Source organism: Eurypyga helias, unplaced genomic scaffold (genome assembly GCF_000690775.1).
Source record: "Eurypyga helias isolate BGI_N326 unplaced genomic scaffold, ASM69077v1 scaffold10994, whole genome shotgun sequence".
NCBI classification, from domain to species: Eukaryota; Metazoa; Chordata; class Aves; order Eurypygiformes; family Eurypygidae; genus Eurypyga; species Eurypyga helias.
This window is the reverse complement of record NW_010246857.1, coordinates 107,347-133,786: the sequence shown is the minus strand read 5'-3', so window position 1 is coordinate 133,786 and position 26,440 is coordinate 107,347. Positions and strand designations below refer to the sequence as shown.

At 40.2% G+C, this 26,440-nt stretch overlaps 1 protein-coding gene across 1 annotated transcript in view; it reads left to right on the top strand.

The window, feature by feature from the left end:
- The window catches only part of LOC104508814 (mucin-5B-like), a 43,146-nt gene that overhangs the window by 7,177 nt on the left and 9,529 nt on the right, over nucleotides 1-26,440 (top strand). Inside the window, 29 exon segments of the mRNA XM_010150552.1 lie at nucleotides 1-116; nucleotides 844-961; nucleotides 2,189-2,327; nucleotides 2,889-2,990; nucleotides 3,913-3,982; nucleotides 4,234-4,371; nucleotides 5,020-5,184; nucleotides 6,040-6,134; nucleotides 7,621-7,747; nucleotides 10,804-11,056; nucleotides 12,086-12,138; nucleotides 12,516-12,616; nucleotides 12,897-13,048; nucleotides 14,788-14,926; nucleotides 15,669-15,779; nucleotides 16,476-16,655; nucleotides 17,044-17,280; nucleotides 18,171-18,327; nucleotides 18,517-18,645; nucleotides 19,074-19,158; nucleotides 19,360-19,397; nucleotides 20,445-20,600; nucleotides 21,796-21,888; nucleotides 22,237-22,478; nucleotides 22,968-23,145; nucleotides 23,426-23,676; nucleotides 24,112-24,295; nucleotides 24,848-25,034; nucleotides 25,706-25,884. The exon segment at nucleotides 1-116 is cut by the window's left edge and continues 31 nt beyond it. Coding sequence (XP_010148854.1) covers nucleotides 1-116; nucleotides 844-961; nucleotides 2,189-2,327; nucleotides 2,889-2,990; nucleotides 3,913-3,982; nucleotides 4,234-4,371; nucleotides 5,020-5,184; nucleotides 6,040-6,134; nucleotides 7,621-7,747; nucleotides 10,804-11,056; nucleotides 12,086-12,138; nucleotides 12,516-12,616; nucleotides 12,897-13,048; nucleotides 14,788-14,926; nucleotides 15,669-15,779; nucleotides 16,476-16,655; nucleotides 17,044-17,280; nucleotides 18,171-18,327; nucleotides 18,517-18,645; nucleotides 19,074-19,158; nucleotides 19,360-19,397; nucleotides 20,445-20,600; nucleotides 21,796-21,888; nucleotides 22,237-22,478; nucleotides 22,968-23,145; nucleotides 23,426-23,676; nucleotides 24,112-24,295; nucleotides 24,848-25,034; nucleotides 25,706-25,884 — 4,175 coding nt within the window.

Here is a 26,440-nt window from a genome sequence, read left to right as displayed (position 1 = left end):
CCCAAACAACATGGAGTACATGGAATGTGGAAACTCCTGTGCTGACACATGCGCCGACCCAGAAAGGAGCAAGATTTGTAAAGCCCCATGTACAGATGGTTGTTTCTGTCCTCCTGGTAAGGCAGTTCGCTTCTTCCAATGGGTCACACACCTGAAGGGACAAAGAGGGAGGTTGTTTCAGTTAGAGGCAACTATCTTTCTTTAATATTTTACACTAAACCAAATGAATAAACTGTTTCTTCTAACCTAATTTAACAACTTTGTTCTTGGAAGAACTAGATCTCTGAAGATTCAACATCCTGACACTGGTTTAGGGGAGGGAAAGATTTCTAAGCACTAGACAGAAAAAGTGGTACAGATGTGGAAAGAGGAGAGGTGTTCTCTAGAAGGTAAGAATGCAGGTGAAGGTGTCCATTATGAGGCTGGATCTTGCTCTTGCTTAAGTCACGTGTAATATAAAAACGTTGCCAGGTATGTGCATGTATAAGTTTGCACATGAAGTAGAGACTGACGGTCTGATTTCTGTTAGATTCACTATTAGAAAAAGGTGGAAACTAGCCCACATCCTTGCAATCTGGCACTTCATAATCCTGCTCACAGTGACAAATTCCAGTACCATGCAGCGATGTTCTTTGGGTTTTGCATTGTTTCCACTTGAGCTCTAGTAATAAATGTTTCCCATCCATTAGCTCCTGAAAGGACCCAGTGTGGTGTTTTCCTTCAAACACCCCATTCATTTACAGAAATGCTGGATAATGCAAAATTTTTCCTTACTTTAATCTTCCCTGATGGTATTTCCCAGACTCAGCAAAGGAATATTAACTAACCAATGTGTCTGAACAGGAACTATCCTTGACGACCTCAGTGGCAAGAAATGCATCCCCAGAGACAGCTGTCCCTGTATGTTTCAAGGCAAAGTCTACTCATCCGGTGGGACTTACTCCACTCCCTGCCAAAACTGGTACTGTTGTGAATTTGATTCCACTAACAAAGCAGGGGCATTTATTTCAGAGTGCTGATGAGTTGCATTCTATTCTTTTCCCCCTCGCCCCCCACCCCCCGCCCCTTATTACTAACATTTGTCTTAAATAATATTGCAAAACCTGGGTCTGAATTTCAACAGTACAGAAAAACTTTGAGGTAACCCTCAACCTACATAGTTACCACCCTCAGTTGGAACTGCAAGCAAAAACTGAGCTCAAGATTTCAGAATGCGGAAAAACGAGACTCTTTGCTGGTTAGTTCAGGGGCATTGGCCACTGAAGTGAGGCAATAAGTCATATCATGTTAATGAATTACATTTCCAACCACCTCTAGATCTTCAAAAGGCTATTTCCAAGGCCTGGATCTCAAATGTCCTGATCATTGTGAATGATTTGATTTAGAAAAACCCTGTAGCTTGAACCCAGCTCCACTAGTGCAAGGTGGTAAGAGCTCAGTTATATATTACTCTCAAAACAGTTTTAGTTCTTACTCTGATATCCACCTAGTGAATGAACAGTCCTACGTCTCATTTGAGTTCCTGTGACACAGCATCATTTCTTGACCATAGACCTAACCTTTACTATTAGGGAGGAATGAAATATGCTGTGGTACATGGTGGGGTAGGTTAAATGTTCTGCAAATCCTTCTGGATTGACGATTTCCTGCATTTTGTCAACTGGACTCCCATCTAGCCACATGCTCATTTAGTCCTCACAAAGCCTGACCTAATGTGGCCAGGCTGATCTGTTCTTGTGTGCACAGCTCTAAGGATTGCAGCTGCCCATTATCTCAGGTCCTTCGCACTTAGTTGCTGAAATTTTGCATCAGGAACTTGTTGAACAGTTGCGTTGGTACGTAAAATCTTGCTAACTCCTGCTTGAAGAGGTTCTTTCTTTGTTTAAAAAGTCAAGTAAACGATTTAGGCTCTGAAAAACATTTCTTGCTTGACCAATCCTGTGTCTCTCTGAAGAAGCTAGTTCAAAGCATAGTGCAGCTAACTCTCTCATTGAGAGGCATTCAGCCTTGACACTTTAAGGGTCTAATAGAAAGTCTTCCTCCCACAGGGATTTAATAAGCAGCCAAATAATAAACTAAAAAGGCAAACAGGATGTCATCTCTGCACATTCAGATACCAATGTCTTCTCACCTTTTCTCCTTTAAAGTTATGTTTATTCTAAGTGTTTCTTTTTTGGGTTTTGTATAGTACTTGCAAAGGAGGCCACTGGAGCTGTATCTCTCTACCCTGCTCTGGAAGTTGCAATATAGATGGAGGGTTCCATATAACAACGTTCGATAATAAAAGATTCAATTTTCATGGCAACTGCCATTATGTCTTAGCTAAGGTATGAACAATCTCCCATTTCACTCCTAAACCTGTCGAGTAGCATGAGGCATTAAGCTGTGCTGAAGCTTTATATGATTTAGTTTAATTAAATGCCACCAATCCAGCAAAGCACTTCAACACATGCTCAGTCTTAAACCCCATAACTTTCTCCCAAAGTTTTGCCATTTCAACATAGTTTTACATATTTTTTTAAATAAATTAATTTTCTTACTGGATATATTAGCTTAGATTTAAGCATTTCTTCTGAACCTTTCTTCATGTACGACCGTCAAAAGGAAGTGAAGGAGCAAAAAATCCTGCAAAAAAGATTTAAATCCATGTGACTGACTGCAAATACATGATCCACATAGGCTGATATCAAGGAAACAGAGTGCAGATGAAAGGCAATGAACATTATTGATTTGGGCAATGAAATAAAGCAGTTTGCAGTTAGAGATTAAATACTTCCATTCTTTCATTATTCCATTTGAGCCTTGCAGAAATACCTTTTTCCTCTTCTAGCTCCTGTTTCATAACATGCTAACAATGTCTGCACATCCCTTTTCTCACATCTTTTCAGAATACTGATGACACATTTGTGGTGATTGGAGAGATCGTCCAGTGTGGGACATCAAAGACAATGACTTGCTTAAAGAATGTATTAGTCACACTAGGAAGAACCGTAAGTAGCTTGCTTTAATTAGTGACAAGTATATGTCACTTTTATTTAGGTACAAAGATGGGATTTCTCTAACGCTGTGGACTCATTTTGTTCCACTTGTTTTGTATTCCGGCTTTTCCATTTCCTTTAGAGGTAGATAGCTAAAAATTATTCTTGTCAGCTTTCCTTCTCTTTTTCATGACATCAAACCTTTTAATTTGTTTCTTTATGAAAGACACAGATTTCTACAAGAAAAGGTCCCTTTCTTTTTATGACAGTTATGAGTCCTGAGGTTTGTCCTAATGTAGTGAGTGAAGTAGCAGAATTTTACAAATGAAGGCCAGATGCTTCTTCTGTTGAAGACTATACCTTGATTCAAACTGAGTTCAGTGGAAGCCAAGTTAGGGTGGTTTTTATGCACTCCTAAAATTTTACAGATTCATTCTGTCCACCTGGTATTTAACTGGTGAATTCCTAACCTTGTGAGGAGAGCCAGCATCCTAACCTCCTTCTAAAGTCAATAAAGGAAGATGGGGATCTCCAAAGGACAAGTCAGACCACCTATGGTGTTCTTCTGGAGAGGGCTGTCTCCCTCCATTAACTACTGAGGGAGTTTGACTCAGATGGCTCTCATTTTGGGTATGTTACATTTCCGATGAGATGGAGCCAAACCTACATGTAACATGTCACACGCAGTTCTCAAAAAGGTAACTATCCTCTTAGGCATGTGAGAACACTCAGTGAAAGCTGTTGCTTATGGAGAGGGTTTTTAGTTTTTGTTATGGCCTAGAAATTTGCTCTATGTTACTGCATGACTTCTAGACACTGAGCTACATTGAAGACACTACTTCTTAATGCTTAATGAAGCTTGTCATGTTGCTGTTTGTCTCATTTCACATGCATTCACTGCTGTGGGCTTTTTCTTTTTTCTTCTTCTCTGCAGACCATAAAAATATGTTCCTGTGGAAATATCTACATGAACAATTTCATTGTGAAGCTTCCAGTAAGTAAAGGTAAATGATCTTCACATCTTCCCCAGGCTAGCCTACATCGATTTACAAAGGGATTCCTGCTCCCTTCTCTGAAAAGAACCAGATCCTGCTCATTGTTGGACCATCTGACTTAGGTGGATACTATGTCCGGGACTTTCTGGTAATTCCTGTGTCACACTGGATGCACTGGTGCAAGGAAGTTCATGTTTTCTCAGCTTTGTAAAGAATTGCAAGTACATACAGCTTTTTGTCTTTCTTTTTCGCCTCTTTAGATGGCATCACCATCTTCAGACCCTCTACATTTTTCATCAAAATCTTGAGCTCAACCGGAGTACGGATTAGAGTACAAATGAAACCTGTAATGCAGCTCTCCATAACAGTTGATCATTCTTATCAGAATCACACATCTGGTAGGACACATCATGCTGTTTCAGTTTGCTCTTAAACTGAGTTATAGCTGCTTGTCTATCACTTCAAGTGAACAAATTCTTTTATTTTGTACTGACTTTGGTATGTTAGACCCCCTGGTTAAATCTATAGCCTTCCTGAACAAAGCATAGGCAAACCCTTCAATGTGCTGAAGAAAATCAGATAATCTCTGTGATGTTTGGTGTTTGCAAGTCTTTTAGACTCTATCCATAAAGCAGACTTTCTTCAAAGACCCGTGAAATGTAGACTATGTTCTCAGTTTTGCCTCCAATCTTCTGTTTACATCATTTAAGTTTTTTGTGTTTCTGTTTGCTATGTGTGTAATGGAATTACATCCTGGTTTGTTTTGCTTTTGTGATTTCCTTTGCTTATAAGCCTTTGGGGAAGGCACTCTGTCTGCACATTTAAGCAGCTTCCAATCTCTGTGCTATCTCCACGTGCTACTCTGATGCAGAAGAATAATAATTACACTCTAAAGACAGGGTCATGTCTGATTTGTGGGAACATCAGGAAGACTCTGAAGGAAAATGGGCTTCTCTCATGTGAGGCTCATCGAGAAGCCATTCCTTTTTCCATTCATGTAGTGATTTCTTCTCTTCTTTTGCCTTTTTTTTTGCCACCCACAAAAGGTCTTTGTGGCAATTTCAATAACATCCAGACTGATGACTTCAGAACAGTCACTGGAGCTGTGGAAGATTCAGCTTCTGCTTTTGGTAACTCATGGAAAACTAGAGCCAGCTGTTTTGATGTTGAGGACAGCTTTGAAGATCCTTGTTCAAACAGTGTGGATAAAGGTAGCAGGCTTTTCATCCCTGGATTATCAGTGCTAGATAATTTTCACATGACAGATAACCAAAAAAGCTTTAGCAGTCTCATAAACATCAGAAGCCACTGCCTTTGAGGCTATTACTAGGGAGAACACCTTGGGTTTTGCAGATCTTTAAGGTGTCAGCTTTGCCTTTAAAACAAAAAAGACTGCACTGCTGGAGAAAGAGCCAACATCTTCACTGATAACTTGAAAAGCACACACTGCATCAATGAGAACAATTTAGGTTTAAGGCAGAGCATACTGGGTTGTCAATATTTGGGAAAGATCTTTATCCAGTCTAGGTGGTTACAGCTGTACTGAAGTCAAAAGGACTAAGTTTTCCACAGCCCTGACTTCAGCAAGCACTGTACTGTACTCGGGGTCCTGCCTGGTTTCTCACTTTGACTAGGTTTGAAAATATACAGGATTCAGACTGTACTCTCCTGGGTATTGCCATGTGTAATTAAAGCTGCAGCTCATAGCCACTCGGCTACTGGTTATCACATGCTTGATGCTATTGCTTGACTATAACGAATTGCCTGACTGTAAAGAACTAGGAAAGTTTGATGGAAAACAATGAAAATGGGGAGTTTTTGCAGATATTCTGCAAATCCAGCCACAGTAATAATGTCAGTACTTGGAAGGTAAAACCTTTCATTTAGGGAGATGGCTGGTCATCCATCCAACTTATCACTGTGATGTGTTCATGCCCCATATTTCCTTCCAGAATTATCTGAACACTTCAGGACGTTCTAGTTCTGTGTGATACATGATAAGAATATTGATTGAGAAGTAATATGGTTTAAGTGACTATGGACAATGCTGCTTTTTCCCACTTCAGAAAAATTTGCCCAGCATTGGTGTGCTCTTCTGTCTAACACAAGCAGTGTGTTTGCTGCCTGCCATTCTGTTGTAGACCCTTCTGTGTACATCAAGGTAAGACACTGCTCTAACTGGGTGGTTGAATATAGTCCAGAGGCTGATCTGCCATGAAGGTGGTCTGGTCTAGGGGAGTGAAAAAGGTTACAATAAAGCCTGTTTGCAAAGAAGTTCACTGATGAGAAAAATAACAAAATGAGAGTTTATGCAAGATATGATGGACTTTTTTGGCTGCAGTCCTGAAAACATTAAGTGACCGCCATCACTGATAGTTCTGTTGCATGATCCAGAGTCAAATGGAAAAAAATGGGTTTACTTTTCTTCAAAACTGTTCACTCTTTGAAAAGTCAAATCAGTGTTTCTGTGTGGAACTGAGCCGCATGGATTCCCTCTGACTTGGTTTAAAATTCATGTCTAAGAGGAGAATATATACTATATTTACATTGTTTATATCCCATTTATCACTGTGGAACCATGCTAGTCTCTGTGTATTCAGAATGCAAGAAGCTGCCCATAAGTACTCTTGGTGTACATCTCCATAATGCTATTGAGGAACTTGGCTGAGCTAGAGAGTTGCCAAATTTATGTGAGTAGTCAAGCAGTTTCTGCAAAATGCAGAAAATTCATGGGTGGTGTGTGTGTGTGATATAACTTGCTGAGAAAATACCTGAGCCTGAAATTTTGCCTAAAATTTAGATGCCTTCAGGTAACTTTAAAATATTGGTTATGCTTTACCTCTCCCAATTTTCCCTCAGAAAATGCCTGTTTGAGAATTCATGTTAACTGTAAGTAAAGTCAGAATTCGCAGTTTTCAATTAAGGAAGAGTAATAACCAGTTTCTTATGGATGTGTCTGTTACCTCTGCTACTCAGATTTTAAAACATGATTCATGGAAGCCTTTTCCATGACATTAGTAATGGCAGGCTAAGTCACCATCTATGCAGTCTGACCATACTGAGTCACTGCCTACATCTGGGTTTTTCTGTCCAGCAATCCAGTTAAAAGAACTTGAGCTTTAAAGCCCCTTTATAATTTCTAACTGGTTCTTTGGATGTCACTACATAGGATTCCCTAATAAACCATCTTCTGTTATTCACCTGTCATTTAATTAGTTGTATCTTATCTACGTACTAAATAGGTGCACAAGTGCCAGTCATCACTGTGCAATATTTTCAGCCCTGTTTATTTTCAGATGACGTATTTTGACATGTCCAAGATTATACATCCTCATGAGTGGCTGGTATAGACATTTCTTAGTGCTTTAATGAACTATAGGTACTCTTATCATTCTTATTGTTCATCTGTTCATGAGTGTTAGATATAATGTCATAGCAGTTACGCGACTGTAATCGATTTCCCGTTTCTCGGGTTTGTGTAGTATTTAATTAGCATACATTTTCTCTTATAGATATTTCAAATTAATTTTCATTGGTAATAATATTTTTAAACTATAAATAGGTTGACTACTTTTTGAATTGCTATATTTCCCTGTTTCTTCTGTGAGCTGGGCGTAATAATACCCATGTCCTTTTCTGTCCCCTAGAAATGTATGTATGACACCTGTAATGCTGAGAAGAGTGAGGTTGCACTGTGCAGTGTGCTCTCTACTTACTCCAGAGACTGTGCTGCAGCAGGCATATCCCTGCAAGGCTGGAGACAGGACATCTGTGGTATGCACCCTAAAATACTTTGGGTAGGGATGTGGGGGAACAGCTTCAGGAGAGCCCAGTCTGCAGCAGTCAATATCTTTTGTGCTTAGTCATCAAGTTAGAGGGTCTTTGAAAAATAGAATAAGCATGTAGTCTATAAAAAAATTCTGCCTGCCAAAATCAGTTCATGTCCACTTCATGCTCTTATGATGCATGTTCCTTGTGTAAAAAACAAGAGTAACAGGTGTATTAATCAAATCACAAAAAGGAGTTGCAATTAGATTAGTTTTGAACACATCAGCATCCCCGTGTATTTTAATTCTGATACCTTTTTTGCAGTTCATTTCAGCCCTCTTTCTCAGACATATCCCATCCAGATGGTATCACTCTCATTAATTGCATTTTTCTGTGTTACAGTAAAATAACAATAGTTTTTAATAAATATATATTGGTCATATCTGGGAATGTGAAAGTGTATAAAGGCATTTTCATCTCAGGACTATCTAACAAATGAATGAACTTTTTTGGACATACACATTGTCACTAAATCCTAGTTTCAAACTCTGCAAATAAATGTATTTTTCTTTGGTACTGGCAGAATTCATTATGAGATGGTATCAGAGATGAAAATAACACCCAAAAGTCCAAGCTTCTGAATTTTACTTCAACATTTCCATTTTTCCTTTGATGACCAGATAGTTCAAATGAGCTTTGCTTATAGCAACATGAAAATAGCTGTACGGGTTTTTTGACTAATAACACATCTGAATAGGAAACATAACAACAGTTATTTTTATGCAGTTTTGCAGCTATAATCTATTTAATTGATTGACTTAGAGACTAGTTGGGATACGTAATAGAAACAAACAATGTGACTGGTATGGTGCTTTGTCAAAGGCATTTAAGATCGCAGTAAGAACCATTTAACAAACCTGGGCCGAAATAATTCAAAGGGAACACAGTGTAGTCCACAGAAAATTCTCTTAGAATCATGCAGTTTTATTTACTAAACACAGTTCCTGTTTATTGAAATCTTTGTTATCAACACAGAATTGCTGACATTTTTTATGACAAAGTGAGACTGGTTTGTAGCATGGGTTAGACTGAAATTGGTGGATTTACGGCACATTAGGTAATATTGACTCAGTGCAGTAACCTTGGGGAAAAAATGCTAATGGCTTAATCAGTACAAATATTTTAGCCCTTATTTAAGAAGAAATAATCTTTTGGGAACTTGTCTGTGATAAGACTGAAGGTTGTGCTATTCATGAGTGAAAGAATAAATGGGCCGGAACAGTCGCTCTCAGTGGTCTGTCCTATTGCGGGGGTTGGAAAGGCCCTTTTCAACCTGCTGTGCTGGGCTGCAGACAGCATCCAAGGCAGGTGATATCCTAAGGGGGAGTCTGCATTGCAGTCAGTAGGGTGTATGAAAAACCCTACAGTTTGTAGGTGTAGTTGGCAGTGCGTGCATGTGACACAGTCTTTAGAGGAACCATTACTTGGGTTATTGGTTACCCAGAAGACCTCTGGGGTTAGTAGCCTCTGCTAAGTCACAGCACTGGTTTTTTAACCTCTCCTTGTGCAAGCTAGCTTCAAGCTATCTTTGGTATGCTCATGTTCTCTGTACTCACATCTCCAGTTGTGATGTATGTAATATAAGATTACCAATCTGTGACCGTGAGTAGTATAATCAAATAACCCTTTTCTTACTAGATCTTGCTTTACCAAAATTTTTTCCTGTACGAAAAATTACAGAGGTGATACATAAACTACATTGATACAACAAAGTACATTATTTCATAAGAATTGAGACACCTATTCAGGTAAATCTGATGGAAACTCATGTTCAACATGAGTTATCATCTTTCTTATTTGGCCTATTTTGATTTACAAACACCAGTTGCTGCATCTTCATAGTATGTCTATAAAGTAGGAGAATGTGTCTTGCCTGATTTATACACTGGGTAGCTTGTCTGCTCCAGCTAAGACCAGGAGCCCAACCGATTTGATTGTGGAGGTGGTGGTTTTGAATGTGTACACAAACCTAGCACACTAACTGATCTAAGAAATTTTACTGTGGTCATGGACTGGAAAACCATACAGAGCTTTGTTTAAGCATGGGACCTATTGCCAATGTGGTGATAACATTGCTGCAAAGTTGATCAGCACAACTGCCCAGGAACAACTCCCCTGTACCTTCTAGTACCTCTGTGTGTATCTGAAAAACAGCTGTGGGGTTAAATCTGTGGATGTGGGTTGGAAAGAGATCAAAGTTATCTAGATCCCCAGTTCTCCTTGCATTTCAGACGGATGTAGATGCTAAACTTTCTTGAAAACCCCAGCCTTAATGCGGGTGATATTTCCTGACAAAATTGATATGCCATCCTTATGGATCACTACTGAAGATTATATGGCAAATCTTTGAAGGTGCTGAGTCTTGGTAGCCTGTGAAAATTAACCAGCTTTTCACTGTCTTACAAGATAAGTTGAACTCTTTATATTCTGGTATTTAACTGTTTGGCTCACCCAAAGGTCTTAGAAAACTAAGAAAAAACTGTTGTTTCTCATTTCCACAAAGGTGACTTGAACAAGATTTTTCCTCAAGGCTTCTGTGAGAATTCACTCACACTTTCTTTGGTATCATCAAGTGATTAGCAGAGTTCCTCGACGCTAACCTTTTAATGACAAAATTTACCCCTTACAAAATATGCTCAACTCTTAAATTATTCTCAGCCAATGAAATCATTAGTAAAGGACAGAAAATTAATTTTTAACTACAAGGACAAGTCGGAATTTACTGGTTTCAGTTCTTGGCATAAGATAGAAATATAAATTGTACAAATTAAAAAATTACACTGATTCCCTTATTCAGTCAAGCTACACCCTGCTGAGTATTTCAGTACTCAGTGTCACATAGTTCAGGCTATGTGAACAGACATCTCCCAGACCACTGGGAGACAGTCATTTAGTTTGAATAAAGCACATTTGTGGCTACCAATGTGCAGAAAGCTGCGTTAACAGCATGAGCGATGATTACACAGAGAAGGCCATACATCCATTTTATTTCTCTTGCAAAGATCCCTCAGAGGAGTGTCCTGAGACTATGGTTTATAACTATAGCGTGAAGTACTGTAACCAGTCTTGCCACTCGCTGGATGAACCTGATCCACTGTGTAAAATTCGGATTGCTCCAATGGAGGGCTGTGGCTGTCCTGAAGGGGCCTACCTGAATGACGAGGAGGAATGTGTGACTCCAGATGACTGTCCCTGCTACTACAAAGGCAAGATTGTTCAGCCTGGCAACTCCTTCCAAGAGGACAAACTGATGTGGTAAGCTGCGCTGATGATGCAAAGGCTGTGTACCCAGGGGACCTCGGGGCTCACCGGGGAAGTCCCTGCTCTAATCTCCAAATTGTGTCATTTTACCGTAAGGAATAATGACAAATTTCTCCTAAATTGTACCAAAGCAAATATTCCCCTGGCAGGAAGTGAAGCCACAGCAAAGGTTAAGATCTTATATTCCTGCTAGCAAACAAGAACCTGGAAACATGTTAAGTAATGTTTGCGATCTATGTCCATGCAAAATTCACTGTTGTGTAAGAAATCCCATATACAATGGGAGCAAGTTTTCTACAAGACAGAGGGCTTGGGGGAGTTTCTGGCTTTTAAATGAAAAAGCAAAGTAAAAACCACCCTCCAGCACACCATCATGCAGACTATTTAAAAAATACAAACGGTCCAGGAAAACCCCCCAAAATCTCAGGTTTTTAAATGAAGTCTTATAAAGAGAGAGAGAGGGAAAATTTGTGGAAAATACTAAAAATAAAAATATCCTAATTAATTTTCATTTGCAATTAAAAACAACTGTCATTTTCTTATTTTCAACCAGTGCAGGTCAGCAATGCAAACAAATACAGGGAAGGCTGTTTTATTCAAACAATTTATTTGTATCTTTAGATGTCTAGACATTATCTCCCTCTCTCTCTTCCAACTCCCATATTTTTTTCTGAGGATTCTAGACTATTTTATAAAAATGCAGATTCATTTAGTAATTTAAGAGATCTGTTATTTAAGAATGTCTTAGTCTTACTTCACAGGGTGGAGAACAGATGCATAAGAAAAACTTGATTTAGGGAAAACACAGTAAACCAGTGGCAGATGAAGAAAAAGTCTTTGAGCTGGATGTCTTAATCCTCTTTCTGGGGATAGTAATTCATGTCTGTTAACCTGATAGCTGTACCAAATATTCATTTTGATAGGAATTTGCTGTTGACTAGTGAAGCTTTGCAGTGCCTTTCTCTCTAGTGAGAGAGAAATGTGCAAAGAGCTGATGTATTTCATTTTATGGAATCTCTTTAGCAAATGCATTCAAGGACGATTAGACTGCATTGGAGAAACTGTCCTGGTGAAAGGTGAGATTTTGTTAAATAATGGCATTATGGTGTCAGCTAGTCTTTATAATGTTGTGCTGTGTTACCTCCCACTTTCTGTAACATATTAGTATTCTGCACATTTTTGTCTTCTCCTTGAAATGTACTGGTCAAAGACAATCATTGTCTTTGTTAACATGTCACCAAATTTGCTGAATGCTTTAAAAGATGAAGGTATTTTCCAAAGCTTAGAATTTATCTGCCTGCACTGCTGGTGGGCAGAAGCAAAAGCTAATAGAAACTGTAAATGACAGGCACATGCCGCCCTCTGTACTGCTTCACTCTGTTTTACAATTGCTGACGTCATCCTTATTGTTTTCACTAAACTACCTTCCTAAAATGTTTTCTTCCTCATATAGATTGCCCAGCTCCTATGTATTACTTCAACTGCAGCTCTGCGGGTCCTGGTGCGATTGGATCAGAGTGTCAGAAAAGTTGTAAGACGCAGGACATGCACTGTGTAAGGACTTCCCCTCCTAGCAGGAGCATGGGACAGCATGACTGTGCATGTATGATTGTTCTTAACAAACGCTGACAGTAACATGTTACACTGTTTATGGACCAACTAATTCTGTAGCTACCCACGTAGCTGTGATACTTGTAGTTTGATTGTCACTAACTTACAGTTACGGGATTAAAAAAAATCCAAAAGTTTGGCATCCAGAGCTAGCACCTCTGCTGGTTCCCTGTGCTTTCTGTGCATTAATGAGTTGCCTTGTGTTGCATCTTTATATACGCAGTATGTCACAGAATGTGTTTCTGGCTGCATGTGTCCTGATGGGCTGGTGTTGGATGGCAGTGGAGGATGTATTCCCAAAGATCAATGCCCATGTGTCCATGGAGGACACTTCTATAAACCTGGAGAAACCATCAAAGTGGACTGCAACACATGGTATGTTATTCCAGAGAGCCTATTTTATAACAAAAATTGTTAAAATTGACAGTGCATAGTGTGCCCATGGGGCAGGATGCATTGTGAAGCCTTACTCTTCTTCATTAGAGCCATCAGGCTTCTAGTAAAAATAAAAGGGAAAAAATTTCCTTTCTGCAACACGCTGCATGAGCCTGCACTTGGGGAGAAGAGCTACCAAGTTCTGTCAAATAATTTCCATCAATTCTGCAAACATCTTCCACACCAGCTTTAGAAGTACCAGCCTCATCCAGATTGGTCTGTGACAGGTCATTCTACAAGGGGGAAATGAGTCTGTGTTTGTCAGGCACAGCCAAACCTCAGAAAAGAACTGAATTTAGAGGACGGAGGAATCACAATTATTTTTCAGTAACATGCAGTGATTCCAGGTGTGCAGTTCTTAAATAAGATAAATGAATGATCTAGTTGCTCCAATTGCTGGTATAACTCTGCCAGACTTCACTGTTACTACTGATTGTGGTAGGTAAAATGTTTTGAATCCTTGCCCATTATTTAGTGAAGATGAGGCCGTATAATCCTGTCAAGAGGATGCATAGAAAATAATACCCAGAAATAGCTTAGTCTGATCACCACTGGTACAATCAACCAAGTTTAACATGTGAAACCAAACCGTGACAAGCAGTTGTTGTTATCACAGAGGACATTAAGAGGTTTCATTGCAGTGAGGGCTTTTGTTTCTTATGAAAACAAGACACATGGGGAAAAAATTGCAGTCTCTGTGTCAAGGGTATAACAAGTAAAATCTTCTGTCTGGGGACAACCTGAACTGGAGGTAAAGTTTGTCAGTGTGTGGTGAGTTGACCTTGGCTGAAGGCCAGGTGCCCACCAAGCTCCTCTATCACTCCCATCCTCAGCAGGACATGGGATGGGGGAAAATAAGATGGAAATAACTCATGGGTCAAGATAAAGGCAGTTTAATAAAGCAAATGCAGAGGCCGCATGTGGAAGCAAAGGAAAACAAAAGTTCTGTTCTTGACTTCCCATCAGCAAGTGATGTCCAGCCACTTGCTGGGAAGTAGGGCTTCAGTATGGGTAGCAGTTGCTCCAGAAGACAAACACTGTAATAATGAATACCACCCCTACTGCTCATTTCTCTTAGCTTTTATTGCTGAGCAGATATGATTTGGTATGAAATATCCCTGTGGCCAGCTGTCCTGGCGCTGTCCCCTCCCAAAGTCTTGCCCAGCCCAACCTACTGGTGAAGGGGGAATGTTGGAGAGAGAGAGCCTGGATGCTGTGGAGCACTGCTCAGCAGTAGCCAGAACCCTGGTGTGTTATCAACCCCTTTCCAGCTACCAGTGCAAAGCACAGCACTGTGTGGGCTGCGGTGGGGAAAAGGAACTCTGTCTCAGCCAGGACCCATCCACAAGGGAAGGCAGAGGTAATATTGGTTCACACCACTGCAATCAGGAACAGAGCTGACCACGTGGTACAGGACTTAATGATTTAAAAGATATTTGAAGAAAAAAATAGAATAAAGTTGAGAAAAAGTTCAAACGTGTCTTGGTAGTAAACATCAACTTTTTGATTAGTAAACCATCTCAGAACACTTGAGAGAGTAAGCCAAGAAGAGTGAGAAATGATTGCTGCCTTTGAAGTACTGCAAAAGACAAACCTTTGAATTACTCTGCCCCTGTTTGGGATTAAGTTAAAAACACGCTTCATACAAAGATCGTCATTCTTTGCCTTTCACCTCCCAGCACCTGTAACAAAAGACAGTGGAACTGCACAGACAATCCTTGCAAGGGAACCTGCACTGTGTATGGAAATGGGCATTACATGAGCTTTGATGGGGAGAAGTTTGATTTCCTGGGAGATTGTGACTATATCCTCGCTCAGGTATCTTTTTTTTTTTTTTGCTTTCCTATGCGTACACTTTTCACAGGTTACACTGTAGGGTTCAGTCTGAGTAAAGGGTTGTGTCGCACAAAATAATCAGCACTGGTGAGCAGAGCCTACTCCCCCCTTCTTGTACCTAGAGCAGGTACAGTGAGATTTCCCATATAAAAGCAAAGCAATTAACCCTCAGAGGTGACACAAGAGGGCACTGTGTGATCCTGAACGACTAATTCCTGGTCTGGACAGCCCTTTCCTCACGTGATTCCAGCATCTGCAAGGGAAAAGGACTGGTGTGGTGTTGAAAAGCGAAGTGTTTCTCTCAGCCACCCAAGACTGACTGTGTTTTGGTTGTGAGAGAAGTACAGAGAGGTTGACGTGTGAGCCTCATGTAATGTAATCATTCCATGTAGTGTGACAGCACTCAGTGAGACATCCTGTCATCCCCAAATTGTAGTTGGTTTTGCCAATTTAAAAAAAATATATGTTTTTATCTTTTTGGCTGTGCAGGACTGGTGCCATGAAAAGGTCATATTTTTTTCCTTAGCTTTTCTTTTTGAAATTCCTGGTTAAGTATGAACCTGCCACCAGATCCTTCTAAAATTTCCAGAGTTTTGGTGAATAAAAAAGTGTCAAAATAGCAGAATTTGGATTGGAGTGTCATTCATTTAGAGCTCCTGAGAATGTTTAAGACTGGTTTAATTGCCTGAAAAGATCTAATGAAATTCTATCTATTTTTTCTAAGGATTTTTGCCCAAATAACATGGATGCTGGCACCTTCCGAATTGTAATTCAGAACAATGCCTGTGGGAAGTCACTCTCCATCTGCTCCCTGAAGATCACACTTATTTTTGAGGTTTGTCTGGAATTGGTTGTAACTGAGGAGCTGTAGGCTTGATTTTGTAGCAGTTAGTGTAGTATCCCCTTATATTCCAACTCAGTTGCAGCTAGAACCTGTGGAAATCAAACAGCCAGAAAGCAGAGGCAGGCAAGCCGGGAAAGGTTGAGGGGTTTGGTATTAACAGGGCTGGCAATCTGCAGGTGAGGGGAGAGATGCGGGGAGTCAACAGCAGCCTATGTACGTGCATATGTGTCTGTGGATTCACATCTGTGACATGAGTGGTATAGAAGTGATGGTAAAGTTTTTAGAGTAGCATGTTTATGTACCATGGTTTTAGCACAGGGCAGGTTTAACTACCGAGGGAAGAACTTCCCTCCAGCTCAGGCTTAGCATTTCCCCAAAGTGTACACGAAAGAGATTTCTCCCATAGTAGGAGATGAGGGGATGGTGAAACAGAGCAGCATGATAAGGGATGTTCTAGCATGCCCGATTGCCTGTGCACTCCAGAGCTCCTGTGCCAGCAGAACAGATTTTGTCTAGAATGACAATTTCAGTGGTCATGAGGTAAGACTTTTCATGCAAGGGCAGACATTTCCCCTTAAACTCAGTGAGTCTTGTATGAGTCTGACATGTCTAGTGATAGATCATGATGTAAAGACTACAGAAAAATAAGATGAAGGACAAGTTACACTAATTTTCTGTTCCTTGTAGAGCAGTGAAATCAGGCTCTTGGAAGGAAGAATTCAGGAGATAGCCACTGATCCAGGAGCTGAGAAGAATTACAAAGTGGATCTCAGAGGAGGTTACATTGTGATTGAAACAAATCAAGGGATGAACTTCATGTGGGACCAGAAGACTACTGTTGTGGTTCATGTGGCACCATCTTTCCAGGTAGGTATGGCGTGGACTGAGAGTTATGATTTCAAGGTCAAAGTTACACATCCACAGCTGGAACCCCAGTTTGAAAAGTAGGGCTTGGAAAAGTGTTCAGTGGACAAGAAGAAGCAAGCAGACCATGTCTTGTGTTTTATTTCATTGTTCAGTCTGTATGAAATACTCCAGAATATTTGGAACTAGAAGTAAAGCCAGACACTGCAGCATTGGAGGGCATTGGATCACAAGAGTGATCTTGTCACTTGAAGTCCAGCCTTTTCCAAGCAGTATTTTGATGGCTGTTTAGAAATATACAGCTGTTTTGCCTTAACCTGTTCTCTAGTTTATTTCTGCCAGTGAGCTGCACTCAAAATAACCGTTTCCTGTGCCTACGCAAATTACCCAGGGAAAAGTCTGTGGCCTTTGTGGGGACTTTGATGGCCGTTCAAGAAATGACTTCACAACCAGAGGGCAGTCTGTGGAGATGAGCATCCAGGAATTTGGAAATAGCTGGAAGATAACAAGCACCTGCTCAAATATAAACATGACAGACCTGTGTGCCGATCAGCCTTTCAAGTCTGTCCTGGGACAGAAACACTGCAGCATTATTAAGAGTAGCATCTTTGAAGCCTGTCACAGTAAGGTAATCCTGTTCTCTCATCCTCAGTAGTTTCACACTAGGTGTTTGTTGCTATTATGCAGCACATTTGCACACAAAGTTTTACTGTGAAAGGCTTCTACACAGCATCCTCGAGTACAAAGGTTACCTCTCTCAAAACCTCACTTTACAGCTGTGCAGGTTGAATCCTGTTGCACAGTATTGAGAAAACAGCAGTGCCTATTTTGAGCAATTGAAGATAAAAAGGATAATAGTTGGCCACCAGTTAGGTATCAGTTTGTAAGATCTGGAGATAAGTTAGTATAGAACTTACATTTGTATGGGGATCCTTGGGAAAGTTTATTCAAATTAGCTAAAGAGAATAATTATTTGGGTTATTTTAGACACAAATTACATTAATCTAAACAGAAACAAGGCTACTAATTCTTAATGAGAATGTCTGTACAAATCTTCAATGCAGTTTAATAAGCCATTTTAAAAGCAAATTTGGCTTAATTTCCTTGATTAGTTCATATTGGCACAGGTTAAAGCAGAAGAGACACGAAGTCCAGTGGAAATAAGATTTCCTTTTATATTCACTTAATCACTATCTCTCAGTTAGAGAGTGTACATGGTATACAGCTGTGCTAAACCAAAGCAAGGTAGTTTAGTCTTGCAGAAATTACACTGGAAAAACATTATGAGCATAAATGCCAATATTACACACATGAGAAGATTTACAGTCCAATTCTACCAGGCAGCTGAAAATAGAAAATATCATAGCTCCTTCCTGACAATCCCGGTCTACCACACACTCATTCTGGTTATGCCAAAAAAACTGCCAGTGGATGGCAGAAATTCAGAGCCCTTTTCTCTCATTAAAACACAATGCAGCAGGTACATCTGTGGTAACAGATCTGTTGGTATTTTGATAGGTCAACCCCATACCATATTATGAATCTTGTATTTCTGACTTCTGTGGCTGTGACAGTGTTGGAGACTGTGAGTGCTTTTGTACCTCAGTTGCTGCTTATTCAAGAAGCTGTAGCAGAGCTGGTGTCTGTATCGACTGGAGAACACCTGCCATTTGCCGTAAGTATTGCACTGAAAACGAACACAGAAAAGCAGTGCTCCATGCTCTCAGGCACATGGGAGATAAAGAAGAGCAGAATTCTGACATTGCTGTGCATGTGTGATCTGACAAGTTCTTGTTTAGAAGGTTTAACAAATAACCCCTGCCTAGTGTCTGAGACTTACTAGTTTTTCATTCTTCTGTTCCAGCTGTGTTCTGTGATTATTACAATCCACCCGACAAACATGAGTGGTTCTATAAACCCTGTGGAGCCCCTTGTCTGAAGACCTGCAGGAACCCACAAGGCAAATGTGGGAACTTGCTGTACAGTTTAGAAGGTAATTCTTACATGACTGACGCAGTTTATGGGAGTTGAAGCTATTAGTCTGGTTTTAAGTATCTTAAGCATCCGGGTTGAAAAGCGTTTGCCCCAGAAACTCAACTGACCATGCCTAGCCTGGGCTAATTCCCATGTGATGGTGCCATTCATAGTGTAATTTGCCTGTTGCCTTTAAATCTGGGGAGAGATAAAAAGGTCATTCAGTCTAAATTTACAAAGAATAATTATCTGTTGACAGAGTTAATTAAAACTTTGGGGAGAAAGGGAAAAAGAGGATGTGAAAAAATAATTGGTAGTAGAAAGAACATTAATACTGGGATCACATTCATTTTGGGATCAAATCTGCATCTAGTAGAGGTATTTATTTGTTTTCCCTGGATCTACATAAAGCAGACTAAGAATGTTTTTTTTACTTTAACTTTCTAGGCTGTTACCCAGAGTGTAGTCCTGACAAGCCATATTTTGATGAAGACAGCAGGGAGTGTGTCGCCCTTCCCAGCTGCACTTCATGGTAGGTCAGTTTATGGTGAGAGGGGTAGAACAGGACTGGGAAGGACAAGCTAGGCAATGTTTGGTTTATGTTCAGTGGCAACCATCATGAAATCCTCCAGGAGCCGGCTTTTATGTAAAAGCAGATACTGCTGCAGACATTGTTATTCTACAGTGATTGAAGTCAATAAAACAAGTCTTCTCCTTTTCTCTTTACCTTCAGCGATCCTGAAGAGAAACTATGTACTGAAGACTCCAAAGGTAACTCCATCACCCTCACCATTCACTGAGTGATGATAGGACTGAAACAACCCAACTTAACATGTTACTATTACATCTGTAATAGGAGTCCAGTTAGCTAGTTCAATAGGTGGGTGCACACAGTACAGGTATACTTTGATAAGTGAAATGCAGCCTTTGACCTGAAGAACTGTCTAAAGGATAATAATAGGAAAGAAGGAGAGGGGTGTGAAATGTGGCATTCATCTTTCCCAGGTAAATACTGCTTGTCCGCATTTACACTTCCTTGGTAGTCAGTGAAGACAGACAGAAAGCAGTCTGAAGCAGGTCATTCCTGGTACCTGTTTTAATGAGCACATTTAGAACAGGGCAAATCTTGTAGAGGTCCTATTTCTTGTCCATTAATTTCATAATAAGCCTGTACAACTAGCCTATGAGAGACATGTTTCTGTGCCTAAAGTCCACACTTGCTTAAGGTATGGTATCAGTTGATTTCCACATCTGGGAGAAACCACATCCCAAAATGCAGGATGACCCAGCAGGCAACACATCTTCAGTTTTGCTCATCTTCTTTTTACAGTAATAGGTATATTCCCTTGGATTCCTGAATGTACATTCTCCAAAGCCTGGAGACCTTCTCATATATTTAAATGAAATTGTTTATCACTGCATATTCCTCACCAGTGGATGGAAATGACTGTGCAACACCTTCTGAGCCAGTATTTTATCCACTTAGCAAGGCTGTAATCCCAGTCACATTCCCTGTCAAGAGGGAATGCTGGGTGAGGTCAGCACAAGTTATAATGCTTTCACCAGCCGGTAATTTCTCTATGCAAGCTGACTCCAAGAAACATCAACAACAACAAAAATCCAACCCACTTTAAATAAATGAGGCAGACTCCCAGTGCAACTTCTCAAGTAGAAACTGAGAAAGTTTTTCAGTCAGGTAATTCATGTTTGATGATATGAGATACAGAAGGATAAATCCAGAGTTTGGTTTTCTTTTAATTTGTATGTATATTACAAATGTCCCCTGTTACCATGGCATTTGCTCTTTTGGTGCCTCAGATTGCCTTTGCTGCTACAATGGAAAGACCTACACCTTAAATGAGACTGTATACAGCCAAATATATGGGACCGAGTGCGGTGATGCTGTCTGCGGCCCTAACGGAGAGATCATTAGAACATTTGTCCCTTGCAGAACACCATCCACACCAGCACAAGGTACTAGATTTGGTGATTTTATAAAAGTCTATAATGGTAATAACATTCTGCCATCTTGGAAAAAGCCTCTTCCTGCACGTCTAGAATAAGCACAGATTTTAAGGCAGTTGAAGATTCAGGAATGAAGGGTCAGAGTTTGTGAGTCTCATGGTGGGGAATAAAAGTGTAATTTTTATAGAATATTACTGTCAGTGGGGTAAAGAGGGAATAGAGACATTCAGGAATTTTTCAGTACAGCTTTTACAATAACCTTGGACATACCACAGTTGATACTCTGGTGGTGTTAGGATGTTATTCGTGCTTGTAAACCTTGTTTTTCTTCTTCTCATCACCTGTATCATGCAATGGTTCTTATTGTACTGTTTTCTGCATTGGAATAAGTCAGTCTCAAATGGATTGGGGGAGCAAGAAAATAAAACTGTGTGGTGGTTTACTTTCTTGCCAAAAAGAAGCTGCAAGTTGAAGGGGATGTGGATGAACAGAAAATAGGAAGTAAAAAGAGACAAAGAAAAGGTGTAATTTTGCCAGTTATAACAAACTAAAGTAAGCGACTAAAAAGATGTGTATTAGCCTTGTAAAAAAATATACAAAGCAGACAAGGAAAATTAAAATTTAGGTTCTCTGCTCAAGTGAGTGGAAGAGCTAAAGACCTGATGGTGAGCCTGTGTGTTTGGTATTTACTAAACATGTTAACAAGTAGAATAAGAAATATAATGGAGTAATAGTTAGGAAAGGTCGGACTATTGAAAGCAGAGTGTAGGTGGTGTAGTTCTAAATGATCTGTCTGTATTTAAACCAACAGATACTTCACAACAAGGCATTAAAAGGCAAAATGGAGTGCTACTGGAAATCACCCCCCCAAAGTCAGGTGAAGTCCTGCAAAATCAGGAAATTCAAAGAAACCCTAAATTGGAATAAATAAGTGAGAGTAGAAGGGCAGTTTATAGCATTTTTTATAGGAAAAAAATAACTACAAAGGGGAGTGTGTGTGTGTATTATTCTAGTTGCATATGGTGTAATAGAGAGATTGTATATAATACAGGGAGGATGCGTTTACTGTATACGTGTACAGGACGTGGTGAGGGGTTAAAGATTATTATTTTATTCTCTTTTTGTGGTTGTAGAGAATGTAGTAGATGCCACAGGGCTTGAAAATAGAGTAAATTTGAATATTAATTGATTTCATTTCCTGCAGAACAACATATGCAACCTGTGACATCTGCACCTCCATCACCAGTGGTAGCCACTCCCTGCTTTTGCAATGACAATGGACATTTGATAAAAATGGGTGAGAAACCAAGCAAATTGTTCTCTACACCACTGATGTGGGAAGATGTACTGTTAGATAAAGTGCTTTAGCAAGTGCTCATTCAGCCTGCTTCTGTTACGCACCACAAGTTGTTACATCTTTGAACGGTAACTACATCTTTACTGTAATTAACCCCTTCAGAACTACAGCTCTCCCATAGCCTATAGCTGTGTCCTGGTTTGGATATCCCTGGTGTAAGGAAGCTTATACCAGATGCTAACTTCAGTGGACTCCAGCACAAACCTTGAATCCCAAACAAGGGTTTGTAATCTGGAATACCAGTTTCATGCACAGTTCAGCACTAACAGTTGGGTTTTGGCCTTGCAGGAGAAAATGTTTCACTGCCAGTGAATATATCGGGTCATTGTGCTTACTCCATTTGCAATGCATCATGTCAGATTGAATTAATTTGGGCAGAATGTAAAATTGGTCATAGTGAAGCCCTCAAAATCTGTGATCCATACTCCGAAGCCTGTCCACCAACATCGGCTCCCAGTGCAACAAGCCAAGTTCCTTCTTCCACAGGGACTCCTGTGAGAGATTGTCTCGGGCTCATTCCTCCCAGAAAGGTGAGAGACTTGAAAGAAGATGTGTTTCTTCAGCTATATCATTGCCTGTAGCCAAGATTTGGTGGTCTCCTCTGATGCAAGTAACTACCACTGTAGCTGGACTGTAGGTGTGGCTGAATTAGATGATTTAAAGTATACCAAAAACCCACAAATAATTGCGGGAGTTCATCTGAAACAACCAAATGATTGTATGATGGCAGAACTACTTAAGCTGAACAAAGACTAGGAAATGACACCTGACAGTATTGCATCATCAGAAGTAGTCAGAACCTTAATATTGAGTCCCATAAAAATATTGTAGAACAGAAGTAGGCATTGAGGCTCTGTTTATTGCTATATATTTCATATTGCCTGCTTTCCAGAGAAAGAGTAGATAAAAAATAATGCCATGCTAGACAATTAACTGTATGTAGTATAGTTGCTGAATGTAATTTTAAAGATTATGTTAAATTACTTTGTCTCTCCTCTACTTTTCCAATCTGCCAATAGTTTAAAGAAACATGGAACTTTGGAAACTGCCAGATTGCCACTTGCCTGGGAGAAGGAAATAATATTGAACTATCCAGCATGACTTGTCCTCCTCAGCAACTGAAGCTTTGTGTCAATGGTTTCCCATTCGCGAAACACCGTGATGAAACGGGTTGCTGTGAAGTCTTTGAGTGTCAGTGTAAGTACTGTGGCAGGATAATTCCTGAAATTTATGTTATGTTCAGCTGGGCCTCAAGAAAGATGTCTATGTGGTCAACACCTATATTATGTCATTAATTCAGTAGTATGTAATGGAACAAAGGTCACATCTAAAACCTTGGCTGTTAGGAGCAGATAAGAGTGTCGTTGCCAGGCTGGTTAGTCCAGCTCTCACTGAAAATGAGTAAAAGAGTTAAGAACAACTTGTACATACAGGAAGCTCAGAAGCCAAACTTGAAGTCTGTTGCTCTGTCATCCAGGTATTTGCAGTGGATGGGGAAATGAGCATTATGTGACTTTTGATGGAACATATTACCATTTCAAAGAAAACTGCACCTATGTCCTTGTGAAGTCAATTCATCCTGACTCTGACAACTTCTGGATTCACATAGACAACTACTACTGTGGTGCTGCTGATGGAGCAATTTGTTCAATGTCCCTTCTCATTTTTCACTCCAACTCTGTTGTTATTCTGACACGAGCAATGGAACATGGAAAAGAAACAAACTTGGTAATGTATTGTGTTAAAATGAATTCTCAGTATTATTTTGCTGTAGTTATATTACTGTCCTGTTATAAAGGATGAAGCTTGTAAAATAAGGAATGGCTAGGAAATGCAATTACATTGCTTTCTCTCTCTCCTTTTTTTTCCTTTGTGTCAAAAAAAAATATAAAATTTGTATATTCTAAGAACTTGGGAAATGATCACTTAATTGAAAGTTGTGTTTTTCTTCTGACATGAGTATTCAAATATACATTACAACATATTAGAAAGGAATCATAGAGAACTGCTTAAATGACTGCCCCTGACAGATTTCATTTAGTGCACCTGAGATCTGAATTTGTGCTGCTCTAATTTCCAGTTGCACAAACCGTATAACTTACTCAACAGAAGGAGGTCCATACAGACCTTTCGTTTCTCTCTCCTTTTTTTTTTTTTTTTAAGATTTTGTTTAATGATAAGAAAGTTGTTCCAGACATTTTCAAGAATGGCATCAAGATAACCAGTTCTGGTCTTTACGTCATAGTTGAAATACCGGAATTAGAAGTTTACGTCTCCTACAGTCGACTTGCATTTTACATAAAACTCCCTTTTGGGAAGTTTCATAACAGTACCATGGGACTGTGTGGTGAGTGCCCTCATTGGCTGATAGTAATGAATGAAACAAATTTTCCTCCTTTCTCTTCTCCCCTTGTAAACATCTCTAAATAATTGTAACTCCACTGATCTCTATTTCTCACAAATTTTAACAAATTTATCTCTATTTGGTGGAAAGACAGTGTCAGAACAAAAAGTTTTAAGCCACTTCATTTCATTTTGTTCACAATCTGTTGGGGGTTGGAGATAGGCTCTTTCTAAGCCCTTGCTCTTGACCACATCTACTCAGTATGGGAATGTATGAAACCTGGAGAGTCCTGTGCTAGTCAGAGCCAGCTCAGTTGCTTTAGCCAGCAGTAGAAGTGCATCGACCAACATGTCAACTTTGGTTTTCATGAGTAACCGGCAAACTATTTCTTCTAGCCTTCTCTTCCTACAAACTGTTTTTTTTTAATTCACCCAGGACCCCACGTATTGTTTCTTTCCCACAAGAAAGAGAACTTCCCTCCAGGTTTTCTCTAAAAGCAGCTTCATCAGCACCAACTGCCCTCAAATTGTCACTTTGCTTTTATATTACTACCAGGGACCTGCACCAACCACAAGTCTGATGATGCTATGAAGCGAAATGGTGAGGTCATTGAGTCCTTCAAAGAGATGGCATTAGATTGGAAGGTCCCAGATCCTACCAACAGATACTGTAATCCAGGTGTCCCAACTGAGATTGGATATCATCAGCACTGTGAGCCTTCCAATCTGTGTAAAATCATCTGGTAAGACAACTCCTAAAAGTGCCAGAAAATTAAGTCTGTGGGATAATTTTGTGCTTTGCTACATGACTTGGGTGAACTGCTTATAGGACATGATGAAAAGATGAAGTGTAACATACGTTGAAAAACTGAGCAGTGAACTGATATGTGAATGTTCCTGAGTTTGGCAGATATTTTTCAGCTGCATCATTAAAATAAGTTCTCCCTTAATACTGTCTGCTGCTTGGCACTCCCTCTGCCTTTCAGTTCTGGAGAAGCCAACCATGATATAGCTATAATTCACTATCTGAAAGCTCTGCATGAAAAGGAACACAGTCAGAATATAGTAAGCAAATGTTTGTGTCTGGTTTTAAAATAATATTGTGGTTTAGAACAGGATTTTCAAACACACTGACATAAAAATGTCAGCATATAGAATTATAGCTGAGCCATGCAGGAGACTTTTCTTTGAAAGTAACAGTCCAACATAAAATTGCTTCCTTTCAAAACATAGTAAAACTGGGAGGTGAAGCTCAATTTTTAATTGAGCTGTTTGGGTTTATTGCCTATCAGAACATTTGGTAGTTGTAGCTTTACCTTCAGGCTTTCTGTGGGTGGGGATAGGTTTGGTTCTGAGTTGAGTTCCTCCTTGAAAGTAGCCAAGGAAGTCAAATGCCGTGTCTGTCTTTCTGAAGGAACCTGACCGAGTGCCATGGCGTGGTCCACCCACAGCCCTACTATGAGGCGTGTGTGGCCAGTGGGTGCTCAGAACATCACCCCAGCACCGAGTGCCAGAGCATGCAGATGTATGCAGCCTTGTGTGGCCTCCATGGGGTCTGCGTGGACTGGAGGAGGCAGACAAATGGGCAGTGCGGTAAGCCTGGGAAAGACCTGCTGGTGGTGAAGCAACTCTGTTTTTTCCTTACCTACATGCCTGTTTGTGTTCCTTCATATCATCAGGCTTCAGTCTTTCCTGAGCTGCTCTGGACCTGAGAAAAAGCAGGAACAAATAAAAAAAGGTTGTTCCAGTCCAGAACTGGTGCAAACCAAGTAGGAAACAGGCTCATATTCTCTCCTGAGCAGCTCAGAAGTGGAGCCCTTTGTGTTACCTAGAGCTTCATCACTAGGTGGCAACACACAGCTTCTTCTCTGCGTGCTTTGCCTTGCTCAGGGGGACCCAGTGTTTCAGGGGTAAGAACTACTAGTACTGTCGCAAAAGGTTGTTCCAGTCCAGAACTGGTGCAAACCAAGTAGGAAACAGGCTCATATTCTCTCCTGAGCAGCTCAGAAGTGGAGCCCTTTGTGTTACCTAGAGCTTCATCACTAGGTGGCAACACACAGCTTCTTCTCTGCGTGCTTTGCCTTGCTCAGGGGGACCCAGTGTTTCAGGGGTAAGAACTACTAGTACTGTCGCAAGAACCTGTCTGAAT